Genomic DNA, 25,209 nt, shown 5'->3' with positions numbered 1-25,209 from the left:
AGCCTCCTCTTGACATATGATCCAGCAATCATACTCATTATTTACCCAAAAGTATCAAAAACCTATGTCCACACAAAAACCTGCATACAAATACGTATAACAGTATTATTCCTAACTGCCAAACAAGATGTCCTTCATTTGGTGACTGGATAAACTGTGGTACATCTGGGTAACGGATTATTATTCAGTGTTAAAAAGAAATGAGCTATCAAGCCATGAAAAAACAGAGGAGGAACCTACTTAAATGTGGATTACTAAAAAGCCAAAATGAAAAGACTCTTCATTCCAACTATGTGACATGCTGAAAAAGGCAAAAATATGGACACAAGAAGGGAATCAGTGGTTGCCAGGAATTATGAGGAGGGAGAAATACTAGGTGGAGCACAAAGGATGTTTAAGGGCAATGAAATTAATTATTCTGTGTGGGTATGTGTCATCACACATTTGTCAAAACCCAAGAATGTGCTGCAACACATATAAACTATGAACTTTTGGTGATAAGAATGTGTTAGTGAAGGTTCACCTGCTGTAACAAGTAGAGAAAGAGATCTCCGTGTGCTGCAGGGATCTAATGTAAGGGAATCTGACAGTGAGGAGTCTGTAGGCATGTGGGGTGAAGGGAACATATTTTTTATCTAAAAAAATAAGTTTACTTTTTTAAAACTTTAACTGTTTCTCTTTGAATAAATTTTATCTTAACTTACATCAAGTTTTAGTCATGAACTTGTTAAATACTGAATCAGAAACAGAAGGAACCCCAAATACAAGTAGGGGATTTTATTCTTACCTTACTGTATTCATTAACCCAAACACATGTATCTCTTAAACTACATTCACTCAACAGTGCATTTCTAAAGCCTGGTTCAGGTAACTTAGTAGACATAATGTTTGGAAGTCACTGTCAAATTCAACTAAGTAGCAAACTTAATTGCTACTTGTTAATACATAGGATGACTCTAATTGAAAATGAATTAAGTGTAACTACATATAATCTAGCCATACCCATCAAGAGATAGAAGGGAATAAATATTTTAAACAAATTAATTTTTAAATAAATTTTTATTGAGAGGAGAATTTTATTTCTAACCTGTATATCTAAGGGACATTTTCAAGATCACTCTTTTCAACTGTCATGGAAAATTCCATTTGAAAAGCTGCTTTAAAGAACTGAAATTAATTAGGGGTATATAATTATTCCTCAAATTTAGTTATTTTATCTCAAATGCTTAAAGAAATCAGCAATCTGGATATCAACTACAACACATACATAATACTTTTAATTGTATCTTACCAATGTACATATAATACAGGTGACTGGTTTGCATTTCTTTACCTATAACTTCTTACCCAGTACACTTCCATATCAAAATCAAAACAATTATCATGACTGGCCAGATCAAAGGATGAAAGACGAAACAGAAGACCAAATATCAGCTGCAAGAGAAGCGATTTCAAGTCGGTCTCACCAACAGAAGAAAGCTAATAATAAAGCATAAGTGTTTCAATGTATGAAGAATTATGTATTTAGTAGATGAGAATAACTTTTTCTATTTGTGATAGACATAAAACAAGTTATCTTAGTAGTCTACCAGAAGATTAAAATCTTGACAAACTAGTTTCTAAGTAGTTAACTCAAAGCAAGAAACTCAATATACAGTAATATTTAAAAGTACTTAAATAATACCTAAATACAATTCAAGAAGTTACTTAAAATTTACATTTATAAGAGAAACTACTATACAAGCATTTAATTTTGTTTAAAAGCAAGATTTAGGGAAAGTAACAGCACACCAAATTAAGATGTTACATCTTGAGAATCACTACTTGTAGAATCACTATACAAATTTATAACCAAAAAAGACAGGATTTGAAATGTGGTTGTACAATGTAGTGGAGGGTATCACAAGACAACTAGGCAAACTTACCCATATACGTTCAAGAACTTGGAATTCTAAACAGAAGTCCATTTCACCAGCAGAGCATGCTTATAAACTCAAGGTTCCTGCTCCCTACCACTCAGTTCAGTTCAGTCGCTCAGTCGTGTCCGACTCTTTGTGACCCCATGAATTGCAGCACACCAGGCCTCCCTGTCCATCACCAACTCTCGGAGTTTGCCCAAACTCCATCGAGTTGGTGATGCCATCCAGCCATCTTATCCTCTGTTGTCCCTTTCACCTCCTGCCCCCCCAAATCCCTCCCAGCATCAGGGTCTTTTCCAATGAGTCAACTCTTCGCATGAGGTGGCCAAAGTACTGGAGTTTCAGCCTCAGCATCAGTCCTTCCAATGAACACCCAGGACTGATCTCCTTTAGGATGGACTGGTTGGATCTCTCTACCACTAGTAGTTAGTAATTACACAGGGATACTGACATTCACATTTATCTCATTTGATCTGGTAAAAAATTCTGACATTTCAGGTGATACTACAAAGCTTCAATACAAAGTACAGAATATACAAAATACTGATTGGCCTTAAAAAAATTTTTTTTACATAGCTATCTCGTAGGATAACTCCTGTAAGAGGTTCTAAATGTTATAAGAAGTCACAAGGGAGAAGTAACAAGTTTTTATGCCTTCATAAAATGTTTTGTTATGATTTCAAGCTACTTAATAATTGAACAAAATTCCTATTATTTACACTGCACATAGTGGACATTTCAAAATCTGTGTTCACTCTAGTTCACTTGTATTGGCAAATACAAGTAAGCTCTCTTCTCCAGCCTCTCTTAAAAAGATAAACATTAGCTAAAGTGCTTACCATTCTGAACCAAGTAAGATGAGAAGAACTTACCATTTCAAATATACCTACAACACAGCAGAATAATAAATCAATCACATTAGCTTTTAAAATACACCCAATATAGCCCCTCAACAGTGCAGAGACTACACACTCTTTCTCAAGAAGGCAAATTTCTCTAAACTTTCAGAACTTTTTTTAGCTGTGTCTCTTAACCTACTCTACATAGGTCCTGTGTACCTAAAATATTCTAAAATCCTCAAAGATGTGTGTGACCCTAGGCTTGATTTCTTTCTGTATCCTCTACAAAGCTCAGGACTATTATAAACACAGGAAAAACAGTGAACAAAATTTCCTTACTAAAGGAAATCTTCAGTCTTCCTGTAAGTCTAACAATCTTGAAGGGATATTCAAGTGGAATGCGCCTACTAAAAAGTTATATGTGTGAAAACTAAGCATAGAAAATGGCTATTTTACTCTTCACTATGTGATACCATTATGAACACTACAAAAATACATCAACAGCTACGTCTCAATGCCACCTATGTTTCAAAACTACTGATGATGAACATCTGAGACTTGAGTATTCAATAAAAAATACTGAGGTTTGGTGGCTCTTAAAGAACACTCAAAACCATGTGATTGAGCTGCTTGCTGTAGTCTGAAGGACAACTATTTAACCCTCACAGTTTACATTTAAGTAACTATAACAAATACAAAACGACCGCAAAAAACTCGAGAGGTCAACTATTGAACAAAAATGTCAGAAAATAATTAGAAGGCAATATAAGTACTAAAAATCATATTAAAAATGATCCAGGATCACAGCTGGGGTGAATAGTCAGAGATTATATATGTGCTGAGCACACACATTCTCCATGAGGGAAAAAGGGATATGGTAGTTTCTGTGGAAAATAAGCCTCTTTGAGACTATAATGGAAGGTAAGGTCAAAGAAGTCATCTAATATGACACAGAGATAATTAAGTCTAACAAACTATTCTCTGATGAAGTGAAGTGTAGAATGTAGATGAAGTAAAGAATCAAACCACTTCCATCTGGATTCATTCAAAAGATTTCAAAATATGAATGATAAAACAGAGGGGGGAAAATGCTGTTCATAATCATAACAAGGGAACAAGGGTGACCACAAACACAACTTGATTTGCCGAAGATGGCTTATTGTATACCTGCTATTTAAAAAAAAAAAAGAGAGAGAAAATTTTACCTAGTATCATATTCACTTGTCCTAGTCTGGATAAAAACTTAAAGTTTTCCCTACAAATAATTAGGTATTATTAAAATAAATAAATAAATCCTTTTGAGACATGATCAAAGAGTTAACAGCTGGTTAAAATGGTATTATATCTTCAACCCAAATTACACAAATCATTAAAATTCTAAAGATCATCTAGATTCTATGTTAGCTAACATTATAAAAATGTTATGTTTGCTTTTATTTGATTATAAAGTCTATGTACCATCCTAAAATATTCAGAAAAATTCTTCGCTCACTGTAATAAATCAATTAAATTATTTTAGTAAATAAATGAAACCATATTAACAACAAAAAATGGTCACAACTAGTGCATCCTATGAAAGACCACTGCAACAAACCTATTATCCATTTTAATTTTCACCATCAGGCCCAAACCATCAGAAGTGGGCTTCCATTATACCAGCAATCGGCAATGACCTTCCCACACCTAAATCTGACACCAAACCCTACACCAAATAACTCTTATTTCCATAGGATGATGAAAAGTGTCATCCTATGAAATGTGTCAGTTACTTAACCCTTCCAAAATAATGCAATTTTCTACTGCAATACAACCAAATCACTTGTTAGAACTAAATAATTTACTGAAAAAAAGAGAAGTAATAGCCATGAGAAAACCACCAAATTTTGGCAGCTTCTCTCAAAAACTCAAAAGCCATTTAAGAAAATGTATTTGGACCTACTCATTACTAAGTGACAAGTTGGCTCTGCCAGCACCTATTAATGAAACTTTATTACTGGCTAGAATTGCTGTTGAGTTTTATACAGGGAAAACGGGGGACTGTTGGGGGGGGGGGGGGGGAGGTTATAATTAAATCAAGTGATAATGATAAAGAGAAACAATAGCCACACAAGAAGCAGGAAGGGACTGGAATAAAATTAAACAAAGGCCAAATGTGGCAATCCGGATCAAAGGATTTGCCTCAACTGACTGAAAAAAAGAGACTTGACCACTCCAAGACATCAGCAATGTGGCTGTGACGCTGTATTGGCTCTTCCCATAACTTCTGATCTGACTTATAACCATGACTACCAATGAACATTCAGGACACTAATCTGGATTCTTCAGAACCAAGAATCAAGGTTCTAGGATATGAGGCATTCTGCTCAATAGGCCTTCTAAAAACACTGGAAAAAAAAAAAAAAACAAATTAATAAAATTACATCTTAAATTACAAATTCTTTATGAGTTTCGTTAACATGGGGCATTTTTTATAGATTCCCTCCCCTAAATGAAAGGTTGTTGCTGAGCGGTGGAAGACGTCAGGATTCTCAGCCTCAGGAGGATAGGGGGGGCCAGTGACGAGGTTGATCGCTCAGAGAGTTTGTGTGATAAGGTTTTGTTAAAGTATAAAAAAGATAGAGACAGCTTCTGACATAGACATCAGAAGCAGGCAGAAAGAGGCCCCCCCCCCACCAGTCTTTAGCCGGATGTTATATAGCTACTAACAGGATGTTAGAGAAAGGAAATGTCTCAAAACTCAGAGACTGGCATCAGGCCCCTCACCCAAAACATGCATTTTGGGATGACATTGGCACAAGGTGAGTTGTCCTGGGCCACAAAACTATTGACATGAATCTTTAAGAAGGGCAGGTTTCCAAGCAAATACTAGTCTCATGAACATAGCTTAAGAGAACATTTGCATGAGTAAACCATACTGGTTTGTCAAGTCAGTTCTGAGTCTTAGGCAGAACCAACTTGAAGACAGAGTCTAGCTTAAGAAAAACATTTCCGTTAAGGTTCAAGAAAAGTTAAGTTCAGGTGGAACCAGGTGTCGTCATGGCAACACAGAATTTTAAAAGAAACCTCTTTTTAAATCTGTATAGAGAAGGGGAAAAAAATCTAACACTTGTAGTTTGTTTCTTCCTGCTGCTTAAGAGAGAGATAAAAAACGACACTTGCAGGCTATTTCCTCCATTTGGAGACCCCTGGCCTTCCTGCCTGTTACCCTCTCACAACTTTCAAACTGGCCAGAGATCACAGGTCAGCAAACTTTTTTGGGAAAGGACTGGATAGTATTTCAGGCTCTGCTGACCATACAGTCTTGACACAACATCAGAGTTATGTCACCACTAGTCAATGCTGCCATTCTGGGGCAAAGCAGCCATAAGCAAAACATAAACATGACTGCATTCCCATAAACAGGCAGCACTCAGATTTGGCCTGACTTACCCTAGTCTGCAGACCCCCAGTCAAATGAAATATTTTAAAAACAAAAAATTAATGTATCATTTGAGACAATACTCCCTTCCATATAAAGGATGAAAGTCCAACAAAAAGTTGCCACACCAAAAACCTACAGAGCACAATTCACACAGAAGGCTGTGCCATTTGTACTGTTAACTAGGTGAGCCCTATTTCCCATGCAGAATGAACCTAAGTTCTCACTTCACCCAAAGTCCCCAGGTTCCATAAAAAATTCAAGTAGTATCACTATATTCATCTCAATATATGTCTCATTTCAACATCTGGCCAGTGGTTTCTGACCTTCGCTAATGAAAATAAGTAACCCAAAGAGCTTTTTAAAATGCTGATTCCATGCAACCCAGTCCCATTGGACTATATCTCAGGCACTTTTCTAAGTTCCACAGAAATGCTGCAAAGGTTGAAAATTACTGTATTTTCAACCAGTATGCTACCAATGGATAATCCATCAGAATCTACTAAAATCACAAAATGAATCAGTGAGTAGGATGGAGACCTGAGCACCCACCTTTTTTAAAAGCTCCCTGATTCCTTACTATGCATGATCAGAAATACTACCAAGAAGAGGCCTCTCTCTCTTAGCTGGGCTGCATCCCCTCACTGCTTGTGGCCTTGCTGTCCAATCCCAAGAGCTACAATGGACACCTCTGACTAAGGAACGAGGGTCAAATTACTGCCTTGGCATGTAATAAACATTCAGGTTTTTATGCATATGTTCAATTCTCCAGGGCTATTCCTACCTACTCAATAAGGAATAAAAATTACATATATATATATATGAAAAAGATATGAAGCGCTATTCTTTTCTTTACTAAAACCCAAACATTAATATTGACCATGCCAGCCAAAGAAACTACTTAAGTTTTAAAACAAAGTAGCATCCAATCTCAGAGAAGGCAATGGCACCCCACTCCAGTACTCTTGCCTGGAAAATCCCATGGAAGGAGGAGCCTGGTAGGCTGCAGTCCATGGGGTGGCTAAGAGTCGGCACGATTGAGCAGCTTCACTTTCACTTTTCACTTTCATGCATTGGAGAAGGAAATGGCAACCCACTCCAGTGTTCTTGCCTGGAGAATCCCAGGGATGGGGGAGCCTGGTGGGCTGCCGTCTATGGGGTCGCACGGAGTCAGACATGACTGAAGTGACTTAGCAGCAGCAGCATCCGATCTAAGCACTGATCCAATTCTCCAAGTCGAAGTATTTTATAATTACATGATACCACTACTAAAGCCAGAAAGATATTTACATGTTTTATGACATCGTCATTTTTCCAAGAATTACTCCAAGAAACTGCATTTTTAAAATATTCTAATTAAAATTTCCTCTTTACTCCAATCCAAGCTATATCCACAAATAAAGACTGGTACATACATAGCAGTACTTAAATTTTAAACTACTGAATCTACAAGCAGCAAAACAACCCAATTAAAAAAAAAAAAACAATCATACAGATTCAAATTCTTAATGTTAACTGAATAACTTCTGTGTTCAAAGCTGTAAAATTGTGAAAAGTAGAAAATTTCAACCTAGAAATTGGTCTGTCTAGAAAATGGTCCCATTATACTGTAGTAAAAACAAACCTAAATGAAATTAAGGAACGGCATAAAAATATATACAGTGTTACAGGAGTCAAAAAAATATTATATTGCAGGAGTGAAAAATAACATGTTTAATTTATAATTACAAATGTATTATCAAAGAACATGACTTCCTCTAAGGAGAAATAAGGTATGAAATTAAAATGACAGCTTCTAATTGATGAAGAGTTGGCATATTCTTCAAACTCTTAAAAATATATTCCTATGCATGTTATAATATTATGATCAATTTGAAAGCTAACAAAGAAAAACATGATCAAACATAATAGGTCTTTTGCTACATTAAAAAATATATACTATTCAAGACAAAATAAGTATTTATTTTATACTCCGAAGCAGCTACTATTTGTTGTGTTGGAATATTCCTAACAGGAATATTAGAAAGAAGTGAGAGGTGGCATCTTAAAACAAACCAAGTAAACCTACATGACTTTTATTACTCAGGCAAGCTGAACACTTACCATGTGATTCCTCCCTTTACACTGAACAGGGAAATAAGAGAAGCACATAAGAGGGCCTAATTTCAAAGCTTTTAAAAACAAAAACAAACATTAAAATTGTTCAACAAATTTTTCCAGAGACAGTTTTGAAAGTAAATGAAGAATAACTGATGCAACAATGGCCTCGATGTTTTACTATTAATACAAACCACTTAAGACCAGTAAAGAGCTTTTGTTAATATTTCTTTAGTGCCTGATTAGCCTGATTAGTTTATACTAACAAGCATTATGAAGCTAGGAACCAAATAAAACTGAGACCAAAATGATGAAAAATTTATCTATTCATAGTTTCTTATCTCAGAAAAAACTAAAAATAGAATGAAGACTGTATTTTCCCCTACATATTAAATATCATTGCTACATACTATTTTAAATGATTCCTTTCCAAAAAAAATTAAGAACATACTAACTTTGGGGCCTAACATGACTATTAATTAAAAAGAAAAAATCACCAATTCCAGCCCACTGTTCAGTAAACTTTTTCTGTAAAGAGTCAAAGAGTAAGTCTTTTAGGTTTTAATGGTCACAAATACTGTATAGTAGTCTTTTTTTTCCTTATCTATCAACACTTTAAAAATGTAAACACCATTCTCAGCTCTGCAGTAGGGTGGTACAAAAATGGGTGGAGGTTCCAGGCTTCCTTTGCAGACCTGTACTCCACCCAAATTAATCCTATGATGCTTCAAATATGTAAAACATTCTTTTGGTAACTATTTAAAACTCTATGTTAAAATATTTAATCATCTAACTTTTCTGACAGCATAATCGTATCAAATAATAAATGAGCTACTTCTGAAATTCCACTAAACCTGCCATACTTTTAAATATCTAATTTATTTATTCTCAAAGTTCCCTGGCTATTACATCTTACCCACCATTAAAATGAATTTGAAACATTCCAATGTTTTAAGTATTTGCAGAATTTCAATTTTAAACTGTAGCAAGATTTCTAAATAGTTTTTGCATTAAAAGTGAAAACTATCTGTCCTTCATTAATTATGCCTACCACTTGGACATATTAAAAAATATTGATGTAGGTTTTTAAAAACTGTGAAATTTCAAAGAATCAGAGTTTGTAATCAAGCTTTCGATGTAGCCAACTTAAGTTTAACAGAACATAGTAATCATTTCCTTCTGGTCCCTTAATGACTTAAATCATTAGACACAGCTACATAGTTGCTCCAAGGACATAAAGTTCATGCCAGAAAAATTTTAAGAAAGCTAATCCCACCGGTTTAACTATAGACAAGCACTTTAGAAACTGATATACTGAGGTACACAGAAGAACTAGGAAGAATTTCCTAGTCATCAATGGAATGAAATAAAATTTCTCTAAAAAATGTATCACATGTACTTTTCTATATTTTAAGATTAAAACACTTTACTACTTTTCAAAATATACACATTTGGGAACATTTTTAAATTCCACATTCTTTTACCACTGTAAAATATTCTCACATTGATAAATCCAACAAATTTATATTAAAATTTAACAGTGAAAAAGAAGACCACAATTTTAAAATGTCACTATGTAAGTATTATGTACCCAAGAAGAAAAGAGAATTGCAATAAAGCTAGAAATTACTAAAAAAAAAAACCCAATGCTCAGAAAACTTACTCAACTAATTTGCTAATGGGATTTAAAAATCTATTAACTTTTAGTGTGATTATAAATAACAAAAAATTTTCTAAGGGAATTTAAATAAAAATGTAATTTTCATTCAAAGGATATTTACTTGATGGAAGGCAAAATAAAAAGTTCTTGATTATTATTCTACTTAGGATTTACTTTGCTGTATTCATTTTAATTTAAAAAGCTTTAAAATTTTTCAGGGACAGAGACAGTCAGAAAAAAAAGGCCCCGGTGATTTGAATTACTACATTTAGCCTCAGAAACTTTAGAATCATGGCTTTAAAACAGAGAAAAAAATATTGGTAAGTATTTTTTAGAGTCAGTTGTTAAGCTGGCATTCATCTAAGGTGAAGAACAAGACTCTGTTATTTAGAACCTGTGGGTTATAACACATTTGAAGTATCCTTTTTTGCCCTACCATTTTGCCTCCCTAAAACAAAAACCTGAGTCAGATAAAGTCTCTAAAACTAACTTCCAGTTTGTAAGAAACTCAGGCATAAAAAAACTTGTTGAACATCACTGCCAGGATATAATCAACAAGATCCAGGATGTGAAATATTCTTTATGACGGGCTGTTTCTTTAAAAATAAAAACAGTAAGGAAACAATGGAAAAAAAGAAAAAGAAAGAAAACCTACAGATTAAAAAAGAATGGATGCATCAACCCATTTGAAGAAACCAAATAATTTTTTTAAAAGATTGAAGACTTGGACAAATTGGGGCTTTTACTACTTAAGTAACTGACATCTTTTAAAGTATGATAAAGAAATTTTTTGAGAGTCCTTATCTTTTATAGGTCTACACTCACATAAAATTATATGAAGTCAAGGTTTTCATATCAAAAATTTCAGGATTACTTAAAGATGAAAAAGATCAGCCAAGTACTAATAACTGTTATGGCTGACTAATAAGCATATACTACTCTACTTTTCTATATGTCTAAAATCTTCCAAACTAAAGAACTGACATCAATTAATGGTGAACATCAGTCAAGTGGAGATGATGGGATTTATCAAGATTCCTAATTTAGCAACAATTAAAAAATGATAAAGTGAAATAAAGCACAATTTAATATCCATTTCATAAAGCATGATTATCTTCAGAAACTAATTTTGGTTTACTACCTGTAAGAGGTTAAGAAACTTGTTAGTTTACCATAAACATGACGATTCAGAAAGATTAGAAAATACAGTACTACATAAAGCAGTGTATAAAGAATTCTAAGTATACATCGTCCACCTGACAATATAAAATCACTTTAGTTAACTAGTACTTTACTTACATTTTCCATATAGTTTGGCTTAAAGCCCTCCTGCTGTCGCCTCAGCTCCTCCTGTTCTCTGTGTCGGATCATTTCCTCTTCACGACGACGGTGCTCTTCCTCATGCCTGAGAGATTTGTAAATAAAAACTCAGGGTGTGACATATAAGCCATAACCAGATATCTTATTTCAGGCAAAAAAAATCATTAATGTGTATCATGTATTTATACATTATGCCAGTCTTTGATAATGAGTGGCTTATCAAATTTATCTTCCTTTTATTTTGCTCTAACCTCTAATAAATCAAACAAACCAATGAAATGGCAATTATCTAGGGTAAATTAAAAAAAAAGTAAAATAACAGCATCCTAGCTATATGCTTACAGTCAAAAAAAATCCAGCCTCCAAAAGCTCAAACTAGTACTCTATTACGGAACAAAGAAAAAGCCTGGGATTCACCATTGGCAAAGCAGTTAGTACCAACCATTGCAAATTACCACACTGCTGAGACAAAAATCCTACTATGTACAGAAGGAAGCCTTCACAAGCCCCCTCTCCCTCATTGCATCAACCCACTGAGGAAATCTCCTGGGAGCAGGTATCTATATACCACCTATTTTTGTAAATTTTGGAACAATCGTTCACTCACTGTCTGTGGCTACCTCTGGGTTAGAGCACTGTTAAATAGTTGAGACAGAGACCATATGACATGGAAAGCCTAAAATATTTACGAAGGAGCCCTTTCCCAGAAAATGTTTGCCAACCTCTGCCCCAAAGGTATATTCAAGCACGGAACAACAAAAATCCAATGTGTATGTAAAGGATTACTATTAAATAATAATTAGTTGTAATATGATCAAGAGGGAAACTCACAAAATATTAATATTATTGAAAATATTATCTCAAAATATTGAAATACATTGAAAATATAATAATATTTAAGACATCATGCTATTGCACACTTAAAAGACTACAGTATAGTACAAAGGTGACTCTTTATTGAGGTATTCTCTTGATTGTGGTAGCCTGGAACCAAACCCACACTAACTCTTTGTTATGCCTGTATTACTGCAGTATTCATTCCTTGGTAATTTTCTCTCAGGCTCCTTTCCTATTTATTATTTGGATTCTACTTCTAACAACTAAGGAAAAGCTGTCCATTCTCCTCCGTTTATTTACTTATTCATTAAATTACTTTTATCACCACAGACTCATGGGTATTTGACCTGAATAAATATCATTTGACAAATGTACAACCTATCATTTCTTATTTTGTTGTTGAAATTGTTCCAACTTTGGCCTTTAGGAGCGTCTTCAGTTTAGCTCCTGTGTTCTTTCAACAGGCCTGAGCTTAGTTCAAGGACTTCCCTTCACTCTGGCACAACATCAGTCAACTTGGACTTTTTAATACTGGAATCAGCCACTTTTCCAAAAAGCCCTGGTTCCTTTTATTGGAGAATGATATTCAGAAACAAAAATCTGGGCATTATTCCCGAGGCATCACTGCTTCTGGGTAGACAGAGCTAGGAAATATATGTATGTATACATATGAACCCACATATATACACATCTATATATATACACATCTGTATTTCTGTATTTGTCTAGACTAAACGGCACTCAGTTCACACTGATACTGATCCCCACTGAACATGACAGGATTCATTTTCATTTTAGCCTTTCCGCCTTCTTTCTTTCTCCAACAATGAGAAACCTCAGGTCATATTTACCTAATTTATTCATTTAAGAAAGTATATACATTATTCTCAATAAAGTCTTGATCAAAAGGGAAAAAAGTAGTTTCAGAATTGCAAACCTATATCCTCTATATATTTTTTCATTATGGTTTATCACAGGATACTGAATATAATTCCCTGTACTATTCAGTAGGACCCTATTGTTTGTTTATTCTATACATAATATTTTGCATCCCACACTGCTTACTTTTAATTACTTATTATTTCAGCATAAGTAAAGGGCACTAATTTTAAAAGCCTAGCTGTAAAGGATAAATGTAAAAGGAGAAAGCTAGATTCAGAAAGGTTTATTTTAGAAGAGAGGAGGTTTCCTTTTATTTGGACAAGTAGAGACTTAAACACAATTACACAAAACAGAAAAAAGCAGTAAGAAAGAAACTGAGGATGTCCCTAGTGGTAAAGAATCCACTTGCCAATGCAGGGGACATGGGGGTTCAACCCCTGGTTCGGGATGATTCCACATGCCACAGAGCAACTGAGCCCACGTGCCACAACTACTGAGCCCGCACCCTAGAGCCTGTGCTCCACAACAAGAAAAGGCACAACAACAAGAAAAACGTGCACTGCAACTAGAAACTAGCGCCTTCTCTCTGCAACTTGAGAAAGCCCATGGACACCAACAAAGACCCCAGTGCAGCAATCAATCAATAAATAAATAAAAATTGTTTTAAGAAAAGAAAAGACACTGAAAATGGCCCCTCGGGAAAGGAGTTAATTGGGAGTTTCTTTTACAACAGTGGTTTCCTAACTTTAGAATGCCTCAGAGTCACCTGGAAGGTTTATCACAACACAGGTGAGTCAGCTTATGACTCAGCAGTACTGAGGCTAAGATGCTGATGCGGCCTGCCAAGTACTATAAATTGAGAGTAAGTAGGTTAGGGTACGGAGAAGGCAATGGCACCCCACTCCAGTACTCTTGCCTGGAAAATCCCATGGACGGAGGAACCTGGTAGGCTGCAGTCCATGGAGTCACTAAGAGTCGGACACGACTGAGCGACTTCACTTTTACTTTTCACTTTCATGCACTGGAGAAGGAAATGGCAACCCAATCCAGTGTTCTTGCCTGGAGAATCTCAGGGACAGGGGAGCCTGGTGGGCTGCCGTCTATGGGGTCGCACAGAGTTGGGACATGACTGAAGTGACTTAGCAGCAGCAGCAGGTTAGAGTAAAATCAGAGTAGTCCTAATACAGAAACACACATACACTGGTATCATCAGGTACAAAGTTGAAAAAAATATACTATACGAATATACCATCTACCTCCAGACCCTGAGGACACGTCAAACTCATTAATAGCTTTTCACTTTCTTTCATTTCCCATGATCACCTTACTTCCCATCACAGCACTTAGTACTTTAACGGCACTTTCAAAACAAAATTTTAAGCTTGCTTTAATCTATCATAGCCGTGCTTACAATTCCTAATTAAGACTGTTGAAACATGTAAGAGTAATATTTATCTTGTATTTTACAATTAAATCTTGCAGATGCAAGAAAAATTGTTACTATTTCTTTCCACATCTTAGATCAACTACTCCCTTAAACTTCCTTCCTTAACCTAAAAGATTTTAAGTTGCCCGTCTATCATGTACTGAGATCTCTGATGCTCATATTGTTTTCACCGTGGATTCCACCACCAGATTATCTTTTTTAAGTAAATTATCAGAAGAACAAAAATGAATAATGGCATTCAAACCAGTCTTAAACACATGGAAAAATCAAAACTAAGAATGCAAATATATGCATCTATAGAAAAACAGTCCAGTAAAGCACAGTCCATTTTTACAATAAATTGTATGAAATAATGCCTAAGCCCTCTAAGTTCACAGTGTCTGTGAAGTGTCCACAACTGGCTAGAAACAATCATATTGATAGAATAATGAATTATGGGAGACTGTTAGTAATCCAAATAACTGTAGTCAAAAATGGACAATTCTGTTATTAATATTAAATACAACTTGTCAATAACAGACATTGGAGTTTTATTAATAACATACGCAATAAAAGCTACATATATTCATATATATGTTATAACGATGTTCTTTACCTCAGCTGTATTTGCTTTCGTTTTTGTAGCTCTTGATTTCTGAGTTCTTCCAAACGTCTGAGTTCCTCTTGACGCCTCATTAAATCTACAAAATATTGACTACAGATTAATATTTTTAGCTTCTTCTTCTGTATTTTTACATCTATAAGCATAAAGGTTCTCCAAGACTGGCAATATATATAGTAACTTATTTATACTCATGCACCTAGCTTCTCTTTTTAAAGTCTTACCGCACCATTCTACAATGAAAAATTATAAGCTTGTAATGAACCAGATCAATATCATTCCTGGGCCCATTTCTTCAGGTATATGAAGAAAATAAAATCTACCCTTATGCTAAAAAATTAAAATGGGTAGTAACTGCTTTAACACAGGGTCTGGAACATACTAAAAATAGAATGAATAGCTACATTTTCATTTACACAGTTTTAAGCAATTACAATTTTTTTCAGCAGCAAGCTTGAAGCCCAAAATGATACCTTGGGAAGCATCAGCAGAGGGCAGATTAAGCATCAGACCAGGAACAGTAGGAAAAATGGGATTGGACACAGCATAAAACCCCAAAACATCCCTCCCAACACTATGAGCACGTTTCCTCCTGCATCAAGTCAGCGTCACATGAAGAAAAGAGGGGACAGTTCCTGAAAGGGGAAAAAGGGCTGAACACTGATGTGAACAAGCCCACTTTAAACAGGACAAGCATTCCCACTGTCACGAACTCATGTCACATTATCAAGAACAAGGCTTTCAGAGTGAAGCAACACAACGAAAGATGCCCATTTGAGAAGCAGTTGATAAACCTCCCAAGTGTTAAAAATATCTTTGTACTATCCTACCAAATTATACATGCATGCATGCACTAATAAATATATTTTAAAATATATATAAGTACTCCAGATAACACAATTATTGGTTTTCTTTTTCCTATAACCACGTTATCTCAAATTTCTAAAATGAACATAAATTATCTCAAATATTTCTTAATAAAATACTATATTCAGAATTCTTATAATCCTAATGGTTCAAGTTAAAATCCCACAGGCAAATAATTCTAACATCTTAACTATAACAACAGGGGCATCATAATTATAAAAAGGTAGTATTATCCTCCCTGAAGGTTAAAAAAGATTGAATTATGTATTAATTATGTAAACAAAAAAAGATTCAGACAGATTATATGGCTCTAGTCATCCAGGCATGATATGGTTCACTGGGATATATAGCCAAATCTCTCAGTATTCCAAAGCTCCTTCCAAAATGCCACATCCCAGACCTGGATGTTCAGTCTCAATTGAGAAACTTAAAAAAACAAAAATTAAAAAAAAAAATTGGGGGACTCTGCTCAAGGAAAGTCTATATGCACCAGGAACCAGGTGATTCAGATAACATTTAGCTATCTAAAAAACATGACGACAATGATCTTCTAACAGTTTTACCATTAACTGTGAACCTTACTAGCTCATCAGAACTGCTCAAGTGCCTTTTAACCACAGATCAGTTAAATCAAAATCTCTTGGGATGTGAACCAGCTATGAGTTTTTTCTTTTTTGAAGCTCCCTAGATGACTTCATTATACAACCAATATTGAGAGCCCATAACTGTCATATAATTTCTATAGCTGGTGAGACTGGTAAAGACCAAAAATATACAGTCTATTTATATTCCTAAGGGGAAATGCTTCAATAAGACAAAACATGGCAAGGCAAATATCTTACTATCATTAACTAAGAAGTCAATACAGTGTATCCTTTAACAATTTTATTGATTTTCTAGGTTTGCTGCTCTTAAAACAGGAACATACATAGTAATATAAAATACATAAAATATATAAAAATATAAAATATATAAAATATATATAATATATAAAAATATATACTATATTTTCTTCCATGAAAAGGAGTAAGAAAAGAGCATGAATATTTCCTGAAAACTGAATTTTCTTCTTTTAAGCTGGGCCAGTTAAGAAAGCTGCTTTGCCCTCTCAGATCATGCTTCCTCACCAGAACAGGGTACAATAATTAGCTCAAAGGATCTGACAATCAAATTATCTGATAAACACACTATCTAATATGAAGCAGGAGCACGATCAACTTACAACATTTTGTATCTTCCAAATTAATTCCTTTAAGTTGCTAATACCCAAAGTTTCTGAAATTTCACAAAAAGTTATATATTTGTATACCGCCATAATAATGTACTTCTGGAGGAAAGTATTACCCAAAAAATATGTAACCTGAGGTGTTTTTTATCCTTTAATCCAGTAAATAACACTCACAGGAATTCTTCTTAAAAAAAAAAATAATAATAATAATCCAGGAGGCTTCCCTGGTGGTCCAGTGGTAAAGAATCTGCCTGCCAATGCAGTGGACACAGTTGTTCAAACCCCACTCCAAGAAGATACCACATGCCATGGAGCAACTAAGCACTTGCACTACAACTTCTGAGCCTAGAACCCACAAGCCACAATTAATGAGCGCCTGTGAGCCACAACTACTAAAGCCTGTGTGCCCTGGAGCCCATGATGCGCAACTAGAGAAGCCAACACAATGAGAAGCCCACACACCACCACAAAGAGCAGCCCCGGCTCACCGACACTAGAGAAAGCCTACATGCAGCAACGAAGACCTAACACAACCAAAAGGAGGTATTTTTTCAAAGATTATAAATATAAATAAAATAATGAGTATTAAAAATAACAGGCAAGAAGAGTTACGACTGGAGGAGGGAAAGAAGATGGGAGATGGTAGAGCTGAGGAGTCGTCAGCAATAGGAAACAGGGCAAGCTGCAATTTCACTCACACTTGATGCAGATGGAACACATCTTTGAAAGCTTGCAACTTTAAGATTCCTATTGAGAGGACTTACCGTATATATTTAAACATACTAGTGTATGATATGAATGAGTTAAATTTTATTAGAAAAAGAGGGACTTTACAGAAACATTAGGTTTAGGGTACCAAAAGAAACCAAAAATATCTGACTAGTTTCTGTTATTTGCTGAGCTGGATTTTAACTTACTTGGCACCAGCAGTTATTCAGTGACTTGACTGAAACTGCTTCAAAAACATGAACTAATTGTGTTAGTCGCTCAGTCGTGTCCAACTCTTTGCAACCCCATGGACTGCAGCCCACCAAGCTCTTCTGTCCACGGAATTCTCCAGACCAGAATACTGGAGTGGGTTGCCATTTCCTTCTCCAAAACATGTAATGAACAGGCTAAAAAAAGCTAAAGTGGATTTTATACTAAAGAAAATGATAATCTACCATATAAAGATTTACAGATGAATGCTGACCAAATGGCTGATTCATGTCAATGTATGGCAAAAACCACTACAATAATGTAAAGTAATTAGCCTCCAATTAAAATAAATACATAAATAAAAGAAAATACTGGCTCTAGTATAAAGAATAGTTTAGAGGAGGCCAAGATTAGATGACATAAACTCCAATAAGAAAGCCTCTGCAAACTTCCCTGGTGGTCCAGTGGTTGAGACTCTGTGCTCTCAATGTAGGGTGCACAGGTTCAATCCCTGGTCAAGGAACTAAGATCCCAAACGCTGTACAGAAAAAAAAGACTAGTTGAGTCAGTAAAATTATTTCACACTTCACTTCATAAAAAATAAAAACAATGTATAAATATATAAAAGAAAGAAGGTTGCCACAGAAACCAGGCAGCTATCTGTAGCACCTTCATCTCTGACGGGCAGCCAAGAAAAGATAGATAAAGGTTCTGTTGTTATTGTTGTAGTCATTAAGTCGTGTCCAACTCTTTTGCGATCCCATGGACTGTAGCCCACCAGCTCCTCTGTCCATGGGATTTTCCAGGCAAGCATACTGGTGTAGGTTGCCATTTCCTCCTCCAGGGGAGATAAAGATTTAGTGAAATACTAAATTTAAAAAAAAAAGGCAAAAAATTTAAGAGCAAAGTAGAAAGCAATTAGATGCTTTAAAGAAATGCAAAATTCTGGCAATTCCCTGGTGGTTCAGTGGTTAGGACTGCACACTTTTACTGCATGAGCACAATTTCAATCCCTGGTCAGGAAGCTAAGATCCTGCAAACCACACAGCACAGCCAAAAAAAAAATTTAAAGGAAAAAATAAATAAAAAGTTTTATGGAAAATGGAAAAGTGATACGAAGAATCAGAAAAAATTACATGGAGTATTAACAGAAAAGAACAAAGGGGAGAGAGAATATTAAGCAGACATAATAAGAAACCTAGAAACAAGGATGGGAAAAAGTTAAGCTTCTGATATATACTTAAGCAGCTTGTCACATTAAGTATCTGACCAGTGAATATTAATAAATGTATGTTATGCATAACACCTGCTATGAGTGCTCTTAAAAATTCAGTTAACAACAAAAAAATCACACACACAAAAAATTCAGTTAGCCCTGTCTCAAGTGTTCAAAGTGTTCTTGCAAAATACTAAGAATTTAGTCTTCCTAAATTCCCATATCCATCAGCAAACCTGAAATCTTTTTCATCTCTGCCAAGGAACATCCATCTGTAATCTTTTGACACGTAATAAGAATCTTAAATAGTCAGCTTTTTTAATAATTTTTTTTTTTCATAAGAAAGTTCTCTCAGAAAAGCAAAAATTTTATTTCTAGTATTTTGAGTTTGAACTGTCTTGAAACTCTTAACTAGCAACTTCAATAGTAACAGTTATCAATGAGAAAAGTACCTTGCCGCATGAGCATCAGCTGGTGCTCGTGCCGGGCCGCTTCCATCTCCGCCTCCAGTTTCTCTTTGGCTTCTCGGATGTTTCTGTCAACCTGCTCGCGCTGCTGCTTCTCCATTTCATCCAGAGCCTTCCATCGAGATGCATACTCAAATTCAAATGTCCCAGGCTGAGCAAAACGTGGTGGCTGTTCTCTTTCCCTAAGTTTACATGAAAAGACATTAAAAGTTTTTAAACATATGTTTAAAAACTAAAACAACATCTAAGAACAACAAGCATTACCATTAACTAAGCCTGCATAGTGTTCATGGCACTATCTGAAAAGTAACCTCCAAGAAATACTTCACAGCAATGCTGTCAAGCACTTTAACAAGCCTAAGTTTAAGAAACTGCCCAAAGATGCCCAACTAATTAATAAGCAATAGAACCAGGATTCAAACCAAGACAACAAGATACTACAACCTGCACTCCCCAAATTACCACCTCCAATAAGGCCTTTTTGGTTTTCAATCAACAATTTTATATAAGGCAGTCTGTAACATATGAAGCAAATGTCCCCCAAGTTAATGGTCTGAAGTCAGATTTTTCTAAAAGTAATAACTTTTAGGGACAGTAATAAAGCAGAAACAGTTTGTTGAGTGTTATGTGCCAGGTTAATTGGCTACACCAAATAATACAGGCCTAATTTACTTCAAATTGTTTTACACTTGTTTGCCTTGCTAGACTGTAAACTCAATGAGTATATGAAATTCCTGTAAGCCACTGTACCTAAGTACCTAGCACATACCTAGCACATTGTACACATTTAGTATTGATTTCTTAAATGAATGAATGTATGACGGGGAAAAAAATCTTTTAAATGAAGACCTATGAATGTACCCAACATTCAAAGAATTTCAATTATTCAAAAGTATTTTTATAAGAACACAATTCTCACCCACCAATAAAACTACAGATGCCTTGTAATCATAAATTTTAACTTTTATTTGGGGATGGGGAGGGGAAGATGGTGGATGGGACAAAGTTGGGAGATAGAGGAGGAGGTTGTCACAGAGGGAAAACATAGTGACAAGAAACAGCTTCAAAGATATTCAGGGGGTAGATAAAATCAAAGTTAACCATGATCAAGGGATTCCAGACCTAAAAATAGACTTGGATCTTTTTCTTTTTAAAGCACTGACTGGAAAAGGGAAAGGAATAGAGAGATCCACCACCCACTAATTTTTCTGAAAGAACTGTTTATTAGTTAGCAGTTCCTAAGTCAGGTGTTGACTACAGTAATAAATATAAAAACTTCATTTTCTCCCAAAAGAAACACTATTAGAAACAATATGGATTTGGGGGCACCAGAGCTGAATTTGAATCTTGACTCTTAAGTTTCATGAATATTCCCTTCAGAGCATAACTCTTTAGCAGTAAAGTTTAAAAATATCATGAGATCATGTAATATTTGCTGGAATAATTAAGTCATTATATAAACAAGTTTGATTTTGGTTTTGTTTTTTTTTTCCAATAAACAAGTACAATCTATAAATTCTACTTCTTTTAACACCTTTATAATTTCAGTTCTCTAATTCCTGAATGCAAAAGGATGCTCTACTTAAAATCTGTAATAAGCTATAACCAGAAATCAAATGAATAGGAAATTAAATGTAAGCCTTTGAGAAACAGCATTTAAGAGAAATTTACATGGCTGAGTTACAACTGATTACTACCAATCCCTTGCTTCTAGGACACATTCTGCTGGGTGTCCCTCCCACTGCTCCCACTCAGTCTCTGTTGATTCCTTTTGACCTTCCCAACTTCTGTCAAATGAGCAATCTGGAGTTGGTCCTTTGACATTCTTTTCCATCACACTGGTAACTTGAGCCCAAACAGCACATCTGAATTCCAGACACAAATCCAACTATCTTGACAACAGATCCCAAAACAAGGTTCCTGATCCTACTCCCCCAAATCAACTCCTCCAGGTTCTCCATGTCAGTCACTAGCAAGTCTATACTTTCCAGTTACTTAGGCCAAAAACCTCATCATCACTCTTTTAACTCTCTTTCTCCCACATCTCCATATCCATCAGCAATATCCAATCTAGTTTCAAACCACATTCAGAATCTGACCACTTCTGGTCATCACCATTGTAACCACTTCCTGTCAGCAGGATCCTAAACTTACCCCCCCAATCCCACCATTGGCTCTTTATAATCTATTATAACAGAGCAGTTACAAAGCTGCTTTAAATTTAAAATTAAATCACTATCCTGCTTCTTCCTTTCACATGAATCACAGAAGTCAAAGTTAGTTCAATAGACCACAAGCCCCACAGTCTACACTCCTCCCACTATGTCCTAAATCCTCTTGATCGCTACAAGGCTCCCCATACTCACCCTGGTCCAGTTAACCTAGCCTCTTCACTGCACCTGCACCATGCCAGTCCTCCCCCAAAGCCTGCAGAGCCGTACCCCTCAGCTGACTGAGATCCCTATCCCATCTGGTGCCCTCACCTCCCACCCCCTTCCCCCTACCCCCGCTTTCAAGTTGTGAATCAAATACTACCCTCACAAAAGCTTCCTTAACCACCTGTATAAAAAGAGGCACAATCTTCTGCTCCCCTACACCCACTTTTCCCTGGTTTTCTGCCATCTTTATTTTATTGTTTACCCCCTTCTTCCCAAGGGCTTCCATGATAGCTCAGTTGGTAAAGAATCTGCCTGCAATACCAGAGACCTTGGCTCAATTCCTGGGTCAGGAAGATCTGCTGGAGAAGGAACAGGCTACCTACTCTGCCACATAGCAAGAATTTCTGGTTTATTCTGTTCATTGATACATCTCCAACACCAGTTAAAAATAAGCACCCAGGGACTTCCCTGGTGGTCCAGTATTTAAGAATCTGTCCTGCAATGCAGGGGACGTGGGTTCAATCCCTGGTCGGGGAATTAAGATCTCAAATGTCGTGGAGCTACTAAAGCCCTCCAGTCACAACTATAGAATCTGTGTGCTACAACAAAAGCCAAATCAATCAATAAAAAAGCACCCACATTTGTCATTTAAATCAACTACAAGGAGAAAACCAGTCTAAAATCAAAGAGTGCTATTAAAACGTGTAAAACGTTATTTTGAACACAAACTATCAAATCTTAAAATCATAACCATTTTTTGGTCAGGATGAAGAGAAATAAATACTTTTATGCATACACCAATGAGTATAAATTGGTATAATATTTTGGGAGAACCATCTACCAGAATTAATCACCATTAAATATGCATACTGTTTGATCTTAGCATCATACCTCACTTTAGTGGTTTTAAATGGTATTTCTCACTACTTAGTGTATTTATTAAAACATTATTCTTTGGTTCAGTATTTATTGTGTAGCCCTGCCACTAGAAATGTAAGCATCATGAGGGCACTGGCAGCATCTAGGACAGTGCCTAGCACAAAGGCAGTCCAATATTTAGGTTCATGCACGCAAATATTACAGTGTTTTTTGTTTTTCAGTCACATCACATAGCATGTGAGATCTTAGTTCTCTGACCAGGGATCAAACCAGCGGCCCCTGCTTTGGAAGCACAGAGTCTTAACTAATGGGATCATCAGGGAAGTTCACTACAGTCTTACTTATTATAACAACTTAGTAGTTAAGAACAACACAATGTATTCACACAGTCAGCTTACATAAAAATATCTGAACCACAATGAATGAAAAGTAATTGTTAAAAGGTTATTTTTCTTTTTCATCTCTAAGAATTCTTTGGAGAAGGAAATGGCAACCCACTCCAGTATTCCTGCCTGGAAAAATCCCATAGACAGAGGAGCCTGACAGTCTGTAGTCCATGGGGTTGAGCAGGACACGACTGACAGAGCATGCATGCATACACACACACACAACTTTGGTAGATACCACAGATTAATAAACTTTTAAAAAAAGAAGAATTCTTACCCTTTCCCAAGTTCTTTAACTAGAATCATCTTTCTACTCCTGACAAAGTCTCCTCTTAATTCATAATATACCTGTAGCATACTCAATACAGAAACTTTTGCATCTAAAATTCACTGTTTCTCTGGCATAGGTACTACAGACAGTATACGCTTATGGAACCCACCCATGCCCCAGTTATAAAAGTTGAACTTTTCGAAGTCAAGTTAACCTTTTAACAATATACACAAGAAAACTAGCATTCCATGTAGACCAGCCCACTCTATTAACCAGATTGTTACTGGCTAACAAGACTAAATAAAACACCTTATAATCCAACAATATTCAATAACAAATGTAAAGTAATAAACACCCTTGAAAGCACATTCTAAATTTATCAGAATTTATCTTCTTATAAAATCTTACTTATGATACTGCTGAGTTTTCTGCATTAGTTTCTCTGGCAAACCATCTTCATCATCAAACTGTTCCATGGGCTCCACAATGACCGGACGAGGGGTCCTGGACAGGTAAAAAGCATTAATAAGAATTAAAACAGTATCTAGAACTAAAATCCTCCTAGAAATCTTTTATAATAATTCCAAGATACATACTTGGAAAATTTATCTGAGAAAAAAGTCTTAGTAAGTATCACATATACACACAAAATCAGTCAATAAACACTGGCTGCACCAACACAGGTGAACATATAAGTCAAAGATGAGTGCTTATTTTTAGAGCATGGAGTCTATTCGGGACCACAGAAAAAAACATCAACATAGACCTGCCTGACCACTGCAGTTAACTTCTACAAAGAGCAACGCAGAGGAGCAAGTACCCAACTCTACTGTGTGTCTCATCCACACGCATACCGGGACCCCCATCCCCTCCATGGCCTCAAACTCACAACTCCACCCAGCTCCCAACCTTCCATTGTCCAACCAGTCTCAAAAGGAAAAGTCTTTCTAAAACTTAAAATATATCAGCCTAAAAGATATCAGTCAAGCAAAAGGGAAGGGGGTGTAGAGGGGCAGCCAGAAGCAACACAATCAAGGAAGAAATGGGGTGTGGGGACAAGAAGAGTAGATGATCAAAGAGCTGACCTGGAAACCCTCCTTCTGTATTGTTTTCCTAAGGAAGGGAAGGCTCACTGAGGAAAGACAAGAGAAATAAGTGGAGGAGATGACATACTAATATTAAAGTTTCCTTGCTATCAGTCTCTCAGCATGAAAGCAAGTCTGAAAAATGAACAGAGATGCTTTAAAGAGAAAAAAAATCATGGCTAACTTCTGAGGTGTTAACAGAGGAGCTAGAGAGGTGAAGGAGCTTTCAGGGTTCAAAATATTTCTTTCCCTTTATAAAGACCCAGAGATTAACAGAGACTAAATCCTTCTCTATATGGAAAGTAAAGCTATACAATGGTCACATAAAAAATTATTCCTGAGCTAGTGAGACATTTGATAGAGAAAAAGAATTACAAGCACGTGTAGAATACCTCGGAGTAATGAAAACAATGCAATTAGAAACCTCAGGTAAAGTGAGTGGAAACCCAAAAGAAAAGGAACTTACAGGCCTCATTCTCCAGTCTGAGACCTCA

General features: G+C 35.8%; 1 protein-coding gene across 3 annotated transcripts in view; it reads right to left on the bottom strand.

Annotated features, from left to right (window-relative positions):
- The window catches only part of PSPC1 (paraspeckle component 1), a 79,981-nt gene that overhangs the window by 42,286 nt on the left and 12,486 nt on the right, over positions 1-25,209 (bottom strand). For all 3 annotated transcript variants that reach the window (XR_011569767.1, XR_011569766.1, XM_019971540.2), the window contains exons 3-6: positions 24,039-24,134; positions 19,702-19,898; positions 15,015-15,099; positions 11,233-11,338 (exon numbers count right to left, since the gene is read on the bottom strand). Coding sequence is in view for 1 of the 3 variants with exons in the window: in XM_019971540.2 (XP_019827099.1) it covers positions 11,233-11,338; positions 15,015-15,099; positions 19,702-19,898; positions 24,039-24,134 (484 nt within the window). In the remaining 2 variants the exon portion in view is untranslated. The remainder of the gene's footprint in view (positions 1-11,232; positions 11,339-15,014; positions 15,100-19,701; positions 19,899-24,038; positions 24,135-25,209) is intronic.

The sequence above is a fragment of the Bos indicus genome, chromosome 12, assembly GCF_029378745.1.
Source record: "Bos indicus isolate NIAB-ARS_2022 breed Sahiwal x Tharparkar chromosome 12, NIAB-ARS_B.indTharparkar_mat_pri_1.0, whole genome shotgun sequence".
Classification (NCBI taxonomy): domain Eukaryota; kingdom Metazoa; phylum Chordata; class Mammalia; order Artiodactyla; family Bovidae; genus Bos; species Bos indicus.
Note: the sequence above shows the minus strand (reverse complement) of the source record. Positions and strands in the feature narration are given on the sequence as shown.